This window comes from Melozone crissalis, unplaced genomic scaffold (assembly GCF_028551555.1).
Source record: "Melozone crissalis strain CALT ecotype California unplaced genomic scaffold, PUWL_Pcris_2 ptg000062l_1, whole genome shotgun sequence".
NCBI lineage: Eukaryota > Metazoa > Chordata > Aves > Passeriformes > Passerellidae > Melozone > Melozone crissalis.
This window is the reverse complement of record NW_026535840.1, coordinates 4000882-4015614: the sequence shown is the minus strand read 5'-3', so window position 1 is coordinate 4015614 and position 14733 is coordinate 4000882. Positions and strand designations below refer to the sequence as shown.

The 14733-nt window shown below is 52.8% G+C and overlaps 1 protein-coding gene across 1 annotated transcript in view; it reads right to left on the bottom strand.

Moving 5' to 3' along the window:
• Positions 1-6862: 6862 nt before the first annotated feature.
• ADAMTS14 (ADAM metallopeptidase with thrombospondin type 1 motif 14) overlaps positions 6863-14733 on the bottom strand; it is a 31407-nt gene continuing 23536 nt past the window's right edge. Inside the window, exons 12-21 of the mRNA XM_054288436.1 lie at positions 14230-14363; positions 13214-13337; positions 13024-13104; positions 12710-12873; positions 12131-12296; positions 11311-11443; positions 10973-11180; positions 9645-9771; positions 9116-9226; positions 6863-7911 (exon numbers count right to left, since the gene is read on the bottom strand). Of these exons, the coding sequence (XP_054144411.1) occupies positions 7589-7911; positions 9116-9226; positions 9645-9771; positions 10973-11180; positions 11311-11443; positions 12131-12296; positions 12710-12873; positions 13024-13104; positions 13214-13337; positions 14230-14363 (1571 nt within the window). The 3' untranslated portion in view covers positions 6863-7588. The remainder of the gene's footprint in view (positions 7912-9115; positions 9227-9644; positions 9772-10972; positions 11181-11310; positions 11444-12130; positions 12297-12709; positions 12874-13023; positions 13105-13213; positions 13338-14229; positions 14364-14733) is intronic.

Sequence of the window (14733 nt, the reverse complement as noted above, 5' to 3'; positions counted from 1 at the left end):
CCCTGGCAGCACAGCCCGACCCCCCCTGGCTGTCCCCTTCTGGCAGGGAGTTGTGCAGAGCCACAAGGGCCCCCTGAGCCTCCTTTGCTCCAGGCTGAGCCCCTTGCCAGCTCCCTCAGCCTCCCAAGGAGTCCCTCCATCCAGCAGCGAGGGACAGGGACAATCGGGCGGGGTCGGAGTGCCAGGTGTGACTGCTGGTGAGGATCCCCAGGGCAGCCTCTGTCCATCCATCTCCCAGGGATGTCGCAGCGCTCCTGTGGCCCCTCCAGGAGCCGCGTTCCGTGCGGGGCTGCAGAGCAGCAGTGACCTCCAGCGGCTGCAGCCGCATCCCGAACCCTCGCTCCGGCTCCCAGGGATGTCCCACGAGCGGCACAGGAGCTCCAGGGACCTCTGCGATGGACCAGGGCTGGCCCTGGGCAGCCCTCACCCCCTGAGCCGGGTTCGGGGTGGCAATGCCGTCCCCTCCTGCCTCCAGGTGTCACCTTTAGGTCGGACGTGACAAACATGTCATTAAGGTCTAAAAAGAAATAAGTTTTTTATTCTGTGTGTTCTCCAGCTTATATTCTCTTAACAAAGTCTTGTCGCAGACATTTTTTCACAGAAATCCTTTCTTTGGGATTTGGGCATCTTCTGGGAAGCAAAGGCCCCAGAAGAAGAATGTAAACAATTGTTATCAGCTGCTGTGAAATGCAATAGGATGCACCTGTGATTGGTTCATGTTCCATGTGTACAATTAAGGGCCAATCACAGGAGCAAGCTCGGGGAAAGATTCCCTGGACTCAGAACTTTGTTATAGATTCTGTTCTATGCTATTCTTAGCTTAGCAGCCTTGGCAACTTCTCTCCTTATTCTTTTTAGTGTAGCTTTAATGTATTCTATATCATATATCAATAAATCCAGCCTTCTGATCATCAAACAAGATCCTCATCCTTCTCTCACCCCAGTGACCTCCTCAGGACGCTTTAATGAAGTGTGATCTTAAGTCATTTACTACATCACAATAACTTATTGTATTCATTGGTGCAAAGCAATTCACGTCAATATAATTGATAAAAGTTTTACAGAAATTGAATAAGGCACATACACATCTACTTATGCTCATAGTCTAGCTTACAAAAATTGTCATGTATCTTTTCTATGATACACGCTGACAGCCTTGTCTTCTTCCTTGCTATGGATACACTCGAAAATCATTAATTGTTATTTTTTCTATTAACTCAGCTTTGCTTGCAGCCCTGCTGTCAAGCCCCTCCATATCCAGGCTTGCCAGCACAAGCAGTTTTCCGTGTTTTCTTTCCCCCTGCAAGTCACTCTTATTGCCAGGACATCCCCTCCAGCCCTCAGGAGAGCACATGGACATCACCCTCCAAATGGGGCAATAAAACATTGTCTGTCTGTCTGTCTGTCTGCCTGTCTGCTCCAGCTGGCTGCAGAGACAAAACTATCATGAGGAAGAGTGAGGGAACGCAGCTGAAAGAATGGTGAGGATCAGCTCTTCTTGTGAGTTTAGTGGGGAGGCAGCTCTGAAGTGCTGGACAGAGCTCTCTCTGATCAGCCACTGCTCTCTCCTTCCTAGGCAGCCTGAAACACAACGAATTGTATTTCCTTACTGCTGGCCCCCAGAGAGTCCTCAAACTCCACAAAAAACAACAAAAAAATTTTAAAAAATCAGTTTATAACTCACCAAAGCAGAGGTGGAAATCCCAGCACTGAACTGTGGCAACAGCAAACCTCACATGAAGCTGCACATCCCAAACCTCTACTGCAGGGCTGGCAGCTGCCCGGGGGCATGCACATCACAGCAGGATCCCTGCAGGCCATTCCTGGGACATGCACATCACACCAGGATCCCTGCAGGCCATTCCTGGGACATGCACATCACACCAGGGTCCCTGCAGGCATTCCTGGGACAAGCACATCACAGCAGGATCCCTGCAGGGCATTCCTGGGACATGCACATGGAACTAGGATCCCTGCAGGCCATTCCTGGGACAAGCACATCACAGCAGGATCCCTGCAGAGCACTCCTGGGACATGCACATCACACCAGGATCCCTGCAGGGCATGTCTGGGACATGTACATGGAATCAGGATCCCTGCAGGGCATTCCTGGGACAAGCACATCACAGCAGGATCCCTGCAGGGCATTCCTGGGACATGCACATCACACCAGGGTCCCTGCAGGGCATTCCTGGGACAAGCACATCACAGCAGGATCCCTGCAGGGCATTCCTGGGACATGCACATGGAACTAGGATCCCTGCAGGCCATTCCTGGGACAAGCACATCACAGCAGGATCCCTGCAGAGCACTCCTGGGGCATGCACATCACACCAGGGTCCCTGCAGGCATTCCTGGGACATGCACAGCTTCTCTGACAGCCACAGGGGAATCAGTCTGGAGCATCCCAGGAGCAGCAGCTGGCAGGGTGCTGTTATAACCTGCCCAGCTGTCAGGAGTGCAGGGGCACAGCTGGGAAGCTGCACAGGACACAGCAGAAAAGCACAGCAGCTGTGCCATGAGCAGATCCCTGCAGGAAAAGCTGGGGGGAAAGCTCAGGGCCAGGGCTGGTGAGTCAGGCAGGGAAGTGGCTGAGCTGAGCCAGCAAGGCTGAGATTAAATCCTTTGGCAAAAGCCATGGGAAAGAAGGCTGAAGCTTTCCTAGAAAACTGTTCCACCCACTCCAGTCCTGGCCAAGAGTGTGAGTACTGGGAGGGACGCAATAACTGCAGCAGGGAAATGAGCAGTGAAGAAGGTGAGACACAGCCATAATTCCAGTTCTGGTGGGGACAAGCACCTGCTCTGCCCCATCTCACAGAACCCAAATCCCTGACTGGTTTGGGTTGCAAGGGACTTTAAATCTCACCATGTCACAGACATCTTTTCACAAAAAATCCTTTCCTTAGGATTTTTCCTCCTGAGAAGCTGAGAGACCTCAGGAACAAAATGTAAACATTGATTATCTGCTGCTGTGGAATGCAACAGGTAGATCTGTGATTGGTATCATGTGGTTGTTTGTAATTTATGGCCAATCACAGTCAGCTGGCTTGGACACAGAGCCCAAGCCACAAACCTTTGCTATCATTCTGTTCTATTCTTAGCTGGCCTTCTGAGGAAATCCTTTTCTTCTAATCTTTTAGTATAGTTTTAATGTAATATATATGTCAGAAAATAATAAATCAAGCCTTCTGAAACATGGAGTCAGATCCTTCATTTCTTCCCTCATCCAAGAGCCCCTGTGAACTTGGTCACATCACCTCATTCCACCTCCTGCCATGGGCAGGGCATCCTCCACCAGACCAAGGTGCTCCAAGACCCATCCAGCCTGGCCTGGCCTGGCCATGCCAGCAACAAAAGCCACAACCACACCAGCTGCAAGCATTTCCTGTCCCTTACAAACACCAAAATCCCTCCTTGCCCAAATACTGTGGCTGCTGCAGCCTAAAGAGCTGAAGGTGTGATGAGCTGTAGTGATGCTGTGTGGAAGGGAAGCACCCAACAGAGAGGTGGAAGAGTTTTTCCATGGTAAAATCCAGGCAGGGTTTGCAAAGCACTTGTAAAAGCAGGCACTGCAAAGGTCCAGAGGAATCCAGTGTGGCTGGGATTTAAGGAATGACCTGGTGGGGTCTGGGTTTCAGCTTTTGGGAGGGGCCATGAAAAACACAAGGGCAAGGACAGAGGGACTTCATTACACCAAAAGAGGCAGTGGTTCCACCATCACTCTGAGAACCAGAGGGCTGCAGGAGACATTTCAAAGGGTGTAAAGCAGCAAAGAGGAAAATAAAGCCTTTTTTGAGGGATTACAGCAGCCCCAATGGCCACCAAAGAAGTAAATTGTCAATCACATGAAGTCAATCACCAACACCTGAAGTTCCCACAGGAAGCCCCAATTTGTGTGAGGTGACTTAAGAGCAGCTCCCACACCCCTGAGGGCAAAGCCACGTTGTGCTCACCTCCCTCCCATGCAGGTGCCCCCAGCTGGGCATTGCCACCATGGTCCTTGACAAAAAGTGGCCCTGGGGACCACCCAAGTGTCCCCTCCCAGCCCTGCCCTGCGTGCAAAGGGCAGGAAGCAAGGCAGGAGTGGTCCTTGAGGGGGAACAGCTGCTCTGAGGATGGAGTGGAGCATCCATGAGCTGGGACAACTGAGGCAGCACCAAACCTTTCAGAGAGTTTCCCTAAAAACCCCAGCAACAGGAACTGGGTTATGGCATCAAACAGGAAAAGGGGGGCTGCCAAAACACACCCTGACACTTCCCTCTGGCCTCATCCCCACCCTGGTTTCACCTTTTTACATTTTCTACCTGGCTGTGGCATCAGGGGCTCTTTTTGGCCTGAACCAGTGACACATCAATATTTGTTTTTGCACTGGTTTAACTATTTATGTGTGTGTATCTATATATGACAGTGTTCACAGGGGTTCTTGGATGAGGGAAGAGATGAGGATCTGACTCCATGTTTCAGAAGGCTGATTTATTGTTTTATGATATATATTACATTAAAACTATACTAAAAGAATAGAAGGAAGGATTTCATCAGAAGGCTAGCTAAGAATAGAAAAATAAAGAATGATAAAGGTTTGTGGCTCGGGCTCTCTGTCCAAGCCAGCAGACTATGATTGGCCGTTAATTACAAACATCCAACATGGGCCAATCACAGATGCACCTGTTGCATTCCACAGCAGCAGATAATCAATGTTTACATTTTGTTCCTGAGGCCTCTCAGCTTCTCAGGAGGAAAAATCCTAAGGAAAGGATTTTTCATAAAAGATGTCTGCGATATCTATATATGTGTATCTCTAGAGATTTTCTTCCTCCTCAAAACAGCCATGTGAAATTCTGGTTGATAAAGAGGAGGGACTGGGTTGAAGTAACACAAAGTAAATCCATTTCAACAACCACACATGGGTCATGCTCATATTTCCTCCTCCACACACACATCCCCAAAACAGATCAACAGCAAGAGATTTTTATGTGGGTTTATTTTTATTTTTTTACATTATGTTAGAGTTCAAAAAAAAAAAAAAAAAAGAACCCAACAAAATTAATAAATATTAAAAGTTAAAAAGCTCTGAATCTCATATGTACAAAACTTTATACATCAAGGTAACACTGGACAAGGTTACAGCACAGGAACGACTCCATGCACCCCCCTGCCCCAGGAGGGTGCAGGGGATCAGAGTCACCCTCTCCTCCTGGAGGCAGGACCAGAGACAGGACAAAGCCACCCAAGCTCAGCCTGCCTTCAGCTGGAATAAATCCCCCTGGATCCCTGGGAGTGTCCAAGGCCAGGATGGAGCAGCCTGGTCTAGTGGAAGGTGAGGAGGGCTGGAACCAGGTGAGCTTCACAGCTCCTTCCAGCCCAAAGCACCCCAGGATTCCGTGAGACACGCAGAGCTGGGTGCCAGCCCTGCAGCACCACCACCCCAGAGCACCCCCACTGCTGGGGGGGTTATCCCAGCCTGCTTTAGATCTCCCCCAGCTCTCAGGTGATCCTGAGGTCAGGATCAGCACCCACAGTGCAGCCCCCTGCCCAGACACCCCCAGGGACTGGGTCAGTGCCCAGCCCCAGCTCTGCCCTGAGGGGTAGGGAGGGACCACTGCAAATATTCCTAAAGCAATAAAGCACCAAAGCCTAGGCCAGCAGGGAAGGGAGGGGAGCAGCGGGAATTTCGGAGGAAGGCCATCACAGCCCATTTTTGGGGGGAAAGAAGGTCTTTTTGTTATGCTCCTTGGAGAGCAAACAAAGCGTTATCTTTGGCACAATAAATAAATGCTGGCACTCCCACGGAGGGGCTGGCAAGGGGCATGGCAGGAGTGGAGGCATCCCAAGGGATGAACCCCACCCTGGTACCCCCACAGGATCCCCTGTGGGTGCCAGTACCTGCCTGTCCTGGGTCTGGGCACTCCATGCGACCACTCCCGTGAGGTGTGCCAGCTGTGTGGCTCAGACAGATGGGGGGCTTTGTTCCAGGTTTTGGGATGCCCACCTAAGGCCAAAGGGCAGCACCCAGGAGGCCAAGGACCTCCAGCCTGAGGTGCTTCAAGAGGAGTTGGAAAAAAGCTCATCCAGCTGTGCCTCAGCAGCAGGAGAGTGTGGGGAAACTCTGGGGAAGCAATGAAGAGTCCAATACTTGAAACATCCAGAATGCAGAGGGGTCTCCATCCATTTCAGGCAAAGCAAGCACCTCAACCCTGTCACAATCCATGGGAAAATCACCCAGGCCACCTCACCAGCCAGGCCTGGCGACCTGCAGAGCTCACACTGTCCCTAGGGATGCCACATCCTACTCCTTGGACACCAGGGAAGCAGCAGCCTCAGGGCCAGCACCCACACCATGCACATGCTCCCAAGGACATCCCTCTTGGCAATGCCAAACTGGTCTGGCTGCCAAGCCTTGCCTTCCTGGGGCTCCACCCCCCGCTTCCCAAAACTTCCTCCCCCACCTTCCCCTGCCACTGCACCCAGAGGTACCAAAGTACCAAAACCATGGAAGCCCCCTCAGGGACACCATTTGTGGGAGGTTTCTGAGGACTGAAACTTGTCAAGGCAAACCCTGTGCCCAGAGCTGGCCCAACACCCAGCAAGGAGAGGGCAGCCCAAGGCTCCTAAAGTGCTGTGCAAACGTTTAGTACTTGGCACAATAATGTGTAACGGCATTAATCACCCCCTCTCCACCCCTTCCCAAGCAATGAGAGGTGCAGATGAATCCTTGGCTCCCTCCTCTCTTTGTGACTGCCCTAAAATGCACTCCTGGCTCCCCACTTCCCCCTGGAAGCTGTTGCTGCCCCAGAGGCACTGGGTCCAAGGGTGCAGGGATGATCCTGGTGATCCTGGGCATTGGTATCAACTCAGGGCTGGCCAAGGGCAGTACTGGCTGAAAAAAGTCACCCCCAGGTGACAGGCATATTTGACACCAATTTTTGGTCTTTGACCTGTGGTTCTTATTGCTCACTTTGGAATCTCCTGGACCATCTCCTGCCTCCAGGACAGAAGCAGCTCTGTGCTTGGCACGTTCCACCTTCCCCCAGGCACGTTTCCCAAACTCTCTACCCCACCAGGGACAGCCCAAAGCAGCAGTTTGGGATTTCCCCACATTTCCCCTCTCCTCACCTCAGCACCTCCCCTCCAATTTTCCCCACCAGATTCCCAGGATCCTCCCATTGCTCTCCCCAAGCTCCAGGGCTGAACCACCAAGCCAGGACCCTCCTGTCCAGCACATCCTGTGCTGCTGCTTGGAGCAGGGGGAAGGAAAATGCAACATTAAAGCCATGTCCCTCCCACATCTTTTTAGCACCTTGGGAGGAAGCAGCCTGTGTACCCACAGCTTTTTTTGCTCTTTTCCACCTTTTTTTCCCCACAGCACTGTCAAAAAGCACCATGGCACGGCTGGGAGGGCAAGCAGGACCATGGGAAATGAGTGGTTTTCCCAGGAATTTCTGGGTGTGGAGCCAGGTCATTCCCAAACCTGGCAGTGCCACCCATGAAAACCATCGCTGGAAGTTGGGGGAGAGGAAAAAGGTGGAGAGAACGGGAGGGAAGGGGAGAAAGGCTTAGCCAGCCTCAGAGGGAGGTGGTTCTGAGCAGGTTACCTGGCCCCCTGGCCCCTTCCCTGCTCCCTGGGGGCTGGCAGCTCCCCTGGGAAAGCACTGCTGAGTAGCCCAGGTGCCACAGTGGGGTCCCCAGCAGGCTCCCCCTGAGCTGGGGCAGTGGGGTAGGGGAGGAGAGGCAGAGCAGGGCTGGGAGTGGTGGATCCCGGGGGAATGCTGGTGGCAGGGGGTGAGCCCGTGGTGGAGGAGGCTTTCTTCCCACAGGATTCACAGCAGAGCTTGTTGTATCCAGGGATGGAGCAGTAGCGAGCCAGCACCTCCATCTGGCAGAAGATGGACTTGTCCCCGAGGCAAGGCTCCCCTGGAGAGGGACAGAGCAGCACAAAATAAGGTGGCATTGGGCTCCCAGCCCTGCACCCCCCTCACATGGGATTCCCAAAGGGAAATTGCAATGCAAGTTGTTTTCAATTACCATCTGTATGGCAGATTACCTTTGTCAGGTGGGCAGTTTGCCTTATCTCTCTTTGAGTGACCACATTCACACCTCCCTCAGGAGGGGACATCTGCTGATACTGCTGATAACAGACTATTGAATGTCACTGCATGACTGATAAGAACTGTAACAGCTCATTGTGAGATGCTCCGCCCAGAGGGAGGAGCCAAGCATTGCTACCCAGATATAATCCAGAGGTTTGTGAGACACCAGCAAGGCTTTCTCCCCAGGATTCCCCAGAGGAACAGCAGCTGTCTCTTCTTCCACTGGATCTTCAGAGCAAGAATACATCCTTCTCTACAGATCTCCCTTGTTCCAACAGAACGACCCCTGACACTGCAGGAGGGCTGCAGCCACATTTCCAATGGGACTGCCACCAACACCCCACAGGGTGTCAGCTTGGGTTCTGACTCTATCAATGTTGTTCTAGTGTACTGCATTGTTTATTTTATCCTTTTATTTTTTTTCCTTCCCTATTAAAGAACTGTTATTTCCTGCTCCCATATTTTTGCCTGAGAGCCCCTCAATTTAAAATTTATAGCAATTTGGAGTGTGTGGGGGGGTGGGGGTGTTTACATTCTCCATTTCAGAGGAGGCTCCTGCCTTTCTTAGCAGACTCCTGTCTTTCCAAACCAAGACAAGGGTGCTGCCTATCCACATAGGAAGCAGGCAAGAGGGACCTGGAAAATGAAGCCAAAGCACTGAAAGATTCTGTGCATGGAGAAAAAACAGAGAGCAAGGGATGCTGCAAACCAAGATGCACTGAGCCCCAGCTGTGAAGGACTCCGAGGAGGAAAAATCAGAAGCCATTTCCCTGCTTAAAAAATTCTAAAGTAAAAAGGAAAGGGCATAAAAACCAGGAGGCAAAAGGAGCTCAGCAGGGAAACTGCAGGACCTCGCAGGCCACGAGATGGCAATGTAGCACCGCGCTCTGGAGCAGAGGCAGCAGCGGTGGCTGAAGCTCCCCGGGAGCGGCGCTGGGTGCGCTCCCAGCTCTGCCCTGCCTGCAGGGAGCTGCTCAGCTCCTCGGGAGGGGTATCCCAGGGAGCACCGCCCTCACACAAGCACTTACTGGAGGAGATCTTGCTCACGGGGTTTTTGGCTCCCTCCTGGGGCACCCGCTGCCCTTTGGTCGTGCTGTGGTCACCGGCATCAGCACTGGAGGTGATGCCAGAGAGCTTCCCTGCAGACAGAGCACCACAATGCCCAGCAGCCACGGAAGGCTGAGGGCACTCAAAACACCTCGGGAGGGTGTTTGGTTCGTTTTGCAGGATCTCCTTAAAAATTAAATCCCTTAAGCACCCAGCATTTAAGCACCTCAAACCCCACCCAAGATAAACTCGAGGGTGCCCATCTCCACCAGCTCATCACGAGTTCAAACTGCCAGAAAACCCAAAACCAGCCAATGCCAGGGCTAAGAGCAGAGAAGGGAAATATTTTGGCTGGCTTTTAACTTTTTTTTACTGCCAGCCACATCAGGGATGTTCAACCCAACCTCCTACACTGGCATCCCCTGAAGGCACAGCAGGCTGGAGGCATTCATGGGGGTTGATCCCCACCAGCACATGCCCCATCCCAATGCCACCTCCTCCTCCCCTCACCTGGGCATACGGCCACGTGGCAGCCCTGGATGGCCTCTGGCTTGTCACCCTCGCAGCGCGCGCTGCTGTCACTGCCCTTGCACACCACCTGCCGCTGCTGGACGCCTTCCCCACAGGTCACCGAGCACTGCGCCCAGACAGACAGGCAGTCAGTGACAGCCCCCACAGCCCCCCAGCATGTGCTGCTGACTGTTCCAAACGTGGATTTTGCTTTCTGATGTGGGGTTTCCCTCCCTGTCTCCCAAACCCCCACACTCTTTGCACAGGGATGCTCTCCCCTCTCACTTTTCCTTGTACCCTCATCCATGGAAGCTTTCAAAGCCAGGCTTGGAGCAACCTGGCCTAGTAGAAGGTGACCTGACCAAGGGGTTGGAATGAGATGGGCTTTAAGGTCTCTTCCAACCCAAACCATTCCAGCATTCTGTGAAAACATCACTGTCTCTTGTACCCTTATCTCCACCAAGGCCAGGCTGGGTGGGACTCTGAGCAACCTGGTCTGATGGAAACTGTTCCTGTCCATGGCAGGGGGGTTGGACTGGGTGACCTTTACAGCTCCCTTTGAACCAAACCAGTCTAGGATTCTACTCCATGACCCCTACAAGCCCCTGACCTTCACGCCCACCTGTTGAAGATTGTAATGCAAGATGTTTTCAATCACCATCTGTATGGCAGATTATCTTTTGTCAAGGGGGCAGTTTGCCTTATCTCTCTCTTTGAGTGACCACATTCACACCTCCCTCGGGAGGGGACATCTGCTGATAACAGACCATTGAATGTCACTGCATGGCTGATAAGAACTATAACATCCCATTGGGAGATGCTCCGCCCAGAGGGAGGAGCCAAGCATTGCTACCCAGATATAATCCAGAGGTTTTTGAGACACCAGCACGGCTTCTCCACTGGATTCCCCAGGGGAACAGCAGCTGTCTCTTCTTCCACTGGATCTTCAGAGCAAGAATACATCCTTCTCTACAGGACTCCCTGCTCCAACAGAACGACCCCTGACACTCCAGGAGGGCTGCAGCCACATTTCCAATTGGACTGCCACCAACATCCCACAGGGTGTCAGCTTGGGTTCTGACTCTGTCAGTGTTGTTCTAGTGTACTGCATTGTTTATTTTATAATTTTATTTTTTTTTCCTTCCCTATTAAAGAACTGTTATTTCCTGCTCCCATATTTTTGCCTGAGAGCCCCTTAATTTAAAATTTATAGCAATTCGGATGGGTGGGGAGGGTTTACATTCTCCATTTCAGGGGAGGCTCCTGCCTTCCTTAGCAGACTCCTGTCTTTCCAATCCCAGACAGCACCCTCATACCCTCCTCCTCACCTCGGACCAGGCTCCTGTCCTCCACTGTGCGGGGCAGGGCAGGCGGCCGCAGGGCCGGCGCGTCTCAGGGCGCTGCCCGGGGCAGTTCTTGCTGTGCAGGGTGCGGTTGGTGCCATCCTGCAGGCGCTGCATGCACTGCACCGCCCGCGCCTGCACCCCCAGCTTCCCGCAGGAGCGGCTGCAGGCGCTCCACTCCTCAGCCACCCACCTGCCAGCGGGGAAAGATGGACAAGGAGAAGGGGTTTCAGGCGATGCTTATGCTGGAAACGCTCCCAATCCAACCCTGAACTGCCCCCATCACGAGTGGGAACACCTTGGGCCACGCAGAGAGGACTTACATGGGCTGGGAGCATTCCTGGAGGTTACAGCGCCTCCGGATTGGCTTTGGCTTCTTGCTGTTGTCACAGAAGTTCCTATGCACCATCCGGTTGTCGCTTTTCCGACGGCAGCCGTACTTGGTGTACTGGATGCCTGAGGGGGCAGAGCGTGGGCAGTGAGGGGATGGGTGTGGGAGACCCTCCAGAATCCCCCAAGTCCTTCTCCTGCATCATATCCTGCTAGGATATCCTGCATATCCCACATATCCTGCTGGGATATGTGCTCTGAGATGTCACCACTCAGATGGGACCAGAGGTTTGCTGACGATGCTCGTGTGGCTGCTGGACCCACCCCCAGGGTCCCCCAGGCTGTTGTGTAGTGCACACAGCTTGTATAAAATGTCCCAGTCCGTGGCAGGGGTTTGGACTAGGTGGCCTTTAAAGCTTCCTTCCAACCCAAACTACTCTGATTCCCAGAGCACAAGGTGCCCCCCACAATCTGAGGGTCAGATCCCAGTATGGAAATGAGGCTTTCACCAGCAAACCTCACGCCTACTTCTGTGCAAACTTTAGTAGTGATCATCTTCAAAATCACTGTTTCTTGGCTCTAAAAACAGCCAAGGAATTTAAAAATCCTAGCAGGTCTATGGACAGACAGACAAAGGTACACACACACAATCATGCAAGCCTGTTTCTCTAAGAAATCTGGCTAAAATGCTCACTTGAACTGCTTTGCAACAACTTCTCCTAGCCAGAGATGCCCCAAGGGGCTCACACACTCTCTACCATATCCAAGCACCCCCCAAGCATTCCCTGTAGGCTGCTATGAAGAGGAAGGTACCTCCTCCACACGCCTTGGAGCACTGGGACCAGCTCTTGAGGGCCCACTCGTAGGAATCCATCTCCTCCAGCAGGACATTGTTATTTCCAATCATGGGCAGCAGGTCTTCGTGGATGATGTACCTGTACATGAGGCTGCTCCTCACCTCCTCCTCCTGAGGGATGACCTGCAGACACAGAGGGAGCAGTCAGAGAGGGGGAAGAATAACGCCATGGGAAAGGGACCACATGGCAAGGCGGCCTCTGCCCAAAACTGGGACACAGGGATGGATGGGAGCGCAGACCTGCCATTCCCTGCATGTCCAGGGAACCCAACCTCTAATTCCCCACATACCAGCATAACCAAAATGGGATTTGGAGTCATAAGCAACTGCTGCAGAGCAAAATGCAGCGACATATCCTTGTACTATTCCCTCGCACAGCTCATCACCCCTTGCTTTTCGTTGGCTCATTCCCTGGATTTAATGACATGGCCTCTTCCTCCACCCACATCCTTCCATCACCTGCCACATCACACCTCAGACCAGCTCCCCTGTCTGTGACAGCTGTCCCCAAGCCCCCCAGTGCCAGCCAGGCTTACCAGAACACTGATGGCCTCATGCAGGGGACCGCTGGTTTTCAGGCTCTCCTTGCCTTGTTCCACAGTGTATTCCCACTCCAAGCCCATCTCAATGAACACTTGGCTTTTGGCTTCTTGGCCCTTGGCATTCAGGATGAAGTTCCCCGTGGCTTGATTCTTAACAGCTGGAGGAGAAAGGGGATATTTTCAATATCATTCCCTCCGGTCACTCGCTTTGGAGGATGGGAATGACCTAAACAAGACCCTCTTTGGTGGGAATTATGAGAGAAGGATTGAGAAAGGGTGAAGGGAAAGGTGCACTAGGGCATGCTCACCAATGCTGTGGGATGCTGGCTCCATCTCCTCTATCTGAAGGTGCCTTGCTCCAGCTGGGATCTCAAACATCTTCAAAACACCTGAAAGGGAGGGAAGAAGGATGGAGGGAAGAGAAAGAGCAGGTTTCCTCCAACTGGACACACGAATCCAGCTGGTGAATCTGCTTCCAAGCCCACCCACGCCTCTCACCTGGCTGCTTGGGGGTCTTGGCCAATGTCCCCTTCACCGTCCGGCAGTGGGAATTGTCCCCCCCGCAGACCCCACACTTGTCATCCTGCTTCAGGGAGCCAACCTCCTTGTCACAGCCGACGTGCTGGCACCCGGGGGATGAGAGGACAAGCCTGGGTTACATGCTTGAGGCCCAGCCAGGGATTACAGCCCTGCAGCCCAGTCCAGGGTTACAGCCCCGTGGCCTGTGGAAACCCAGAGCACTGGGAATATTTCCCTGTCTGCTCTGGGGTGCCCTGACCCCCAGGGGAGCCCTGACTTAGACCCTCATTCATGGAGAAAGTTTCCTACACTCCAGAATAGACTAGAATCCACTAGGGTGTGAAGTAGATTTTAGAGAGTAGTGTAGGTGTGTCACTTGGTGAGAAATTGAGGTTTTGGGATTTTTAGTGTGCTGTGGATGGAAGCAAGATGGAGGGCACAGGGTGTCATCCTGGGCTTCTTCCTCATGCTTCTTCTTTCTCCTTCTCCATGAGTTTGGGTGGCATTTTGTAATTGGGTGGAAAAGTCCGCATTGCAGGTCTTTGGGATCAGTTACTGGGTTAAAAGGGAAAATAATCCAGGTGTCAGCTCTTAATTGGATAGTTTAGCTTTAAAAGCCCTTGGAACAAGAGATTGTTGGCCATTTTTGCAGTGCTTTTCCAGTGCGCTGAGCCTGGTGTGGACAGGGTGCAAAACTTTAGATAAGATAACAATAAACAAGAACCTGAAGACCAAAAAGGTCCAGTGTGTCTCTCTTTCCTGACACAAGACCACTCCAGGAAGGTCCAGCCCTGGGACCCTGGGAGGGCCCAGCCAGAGTCACGGAAATCAGGGAATCAGCAACAGGTACCTGACAGCGGCCCAGCCCATCGCTCTGCCATCCCCCTTTGCTGCACACAGGTTTGGTCCTCAGGGACAAAAACCCGTGCCCCCATGGGGCTGAGCTCCCTCCTGGCCAGGGAAAGGATAGAGACAGCCCCACAGGAGCTCCTCACCAGGCACTCGCCCCGGACACAGACGCTGTAGGGGTCTCGGTAGCTGCAGCGGGTCCCGTCGTGAACCACCTGGTTCATGAACACCACATCCCCCGTGCCCTCAGACTGGCAGATCAGCTCACACTTCTGAGCATCTGTGGCACAGGAAAAGAGAAGGGGGAGAAAAAGAGAGGTGGGAGGAAAAAGGGGGTTGTAGAAATTCATTGGGGCGAGTGAAGGCAGAAACTCATCTCAGCTTGTACCCCTGAGCACAGCCACAATTCCAAAGGCCAGGACATTCATGTGGCTGATCTCCATTTGCAGCTCAGGAGCCTGCACTTCTGCCTGGTACACTCAGGAAATTAAGGGAAGGACGGGACATGCTACATGAGGCTGCAATGCAAGTAGGCAGCTCTGCTCTGGAAACAGGCTGGGAGAGCTGGGAGCATTCAGCCTGGAGAACAGAAGGCTCCAGGGAAACTTAGAGCCCATTCCAGTGCCTGAAGGGGCTCCAAGAAAGCTGGA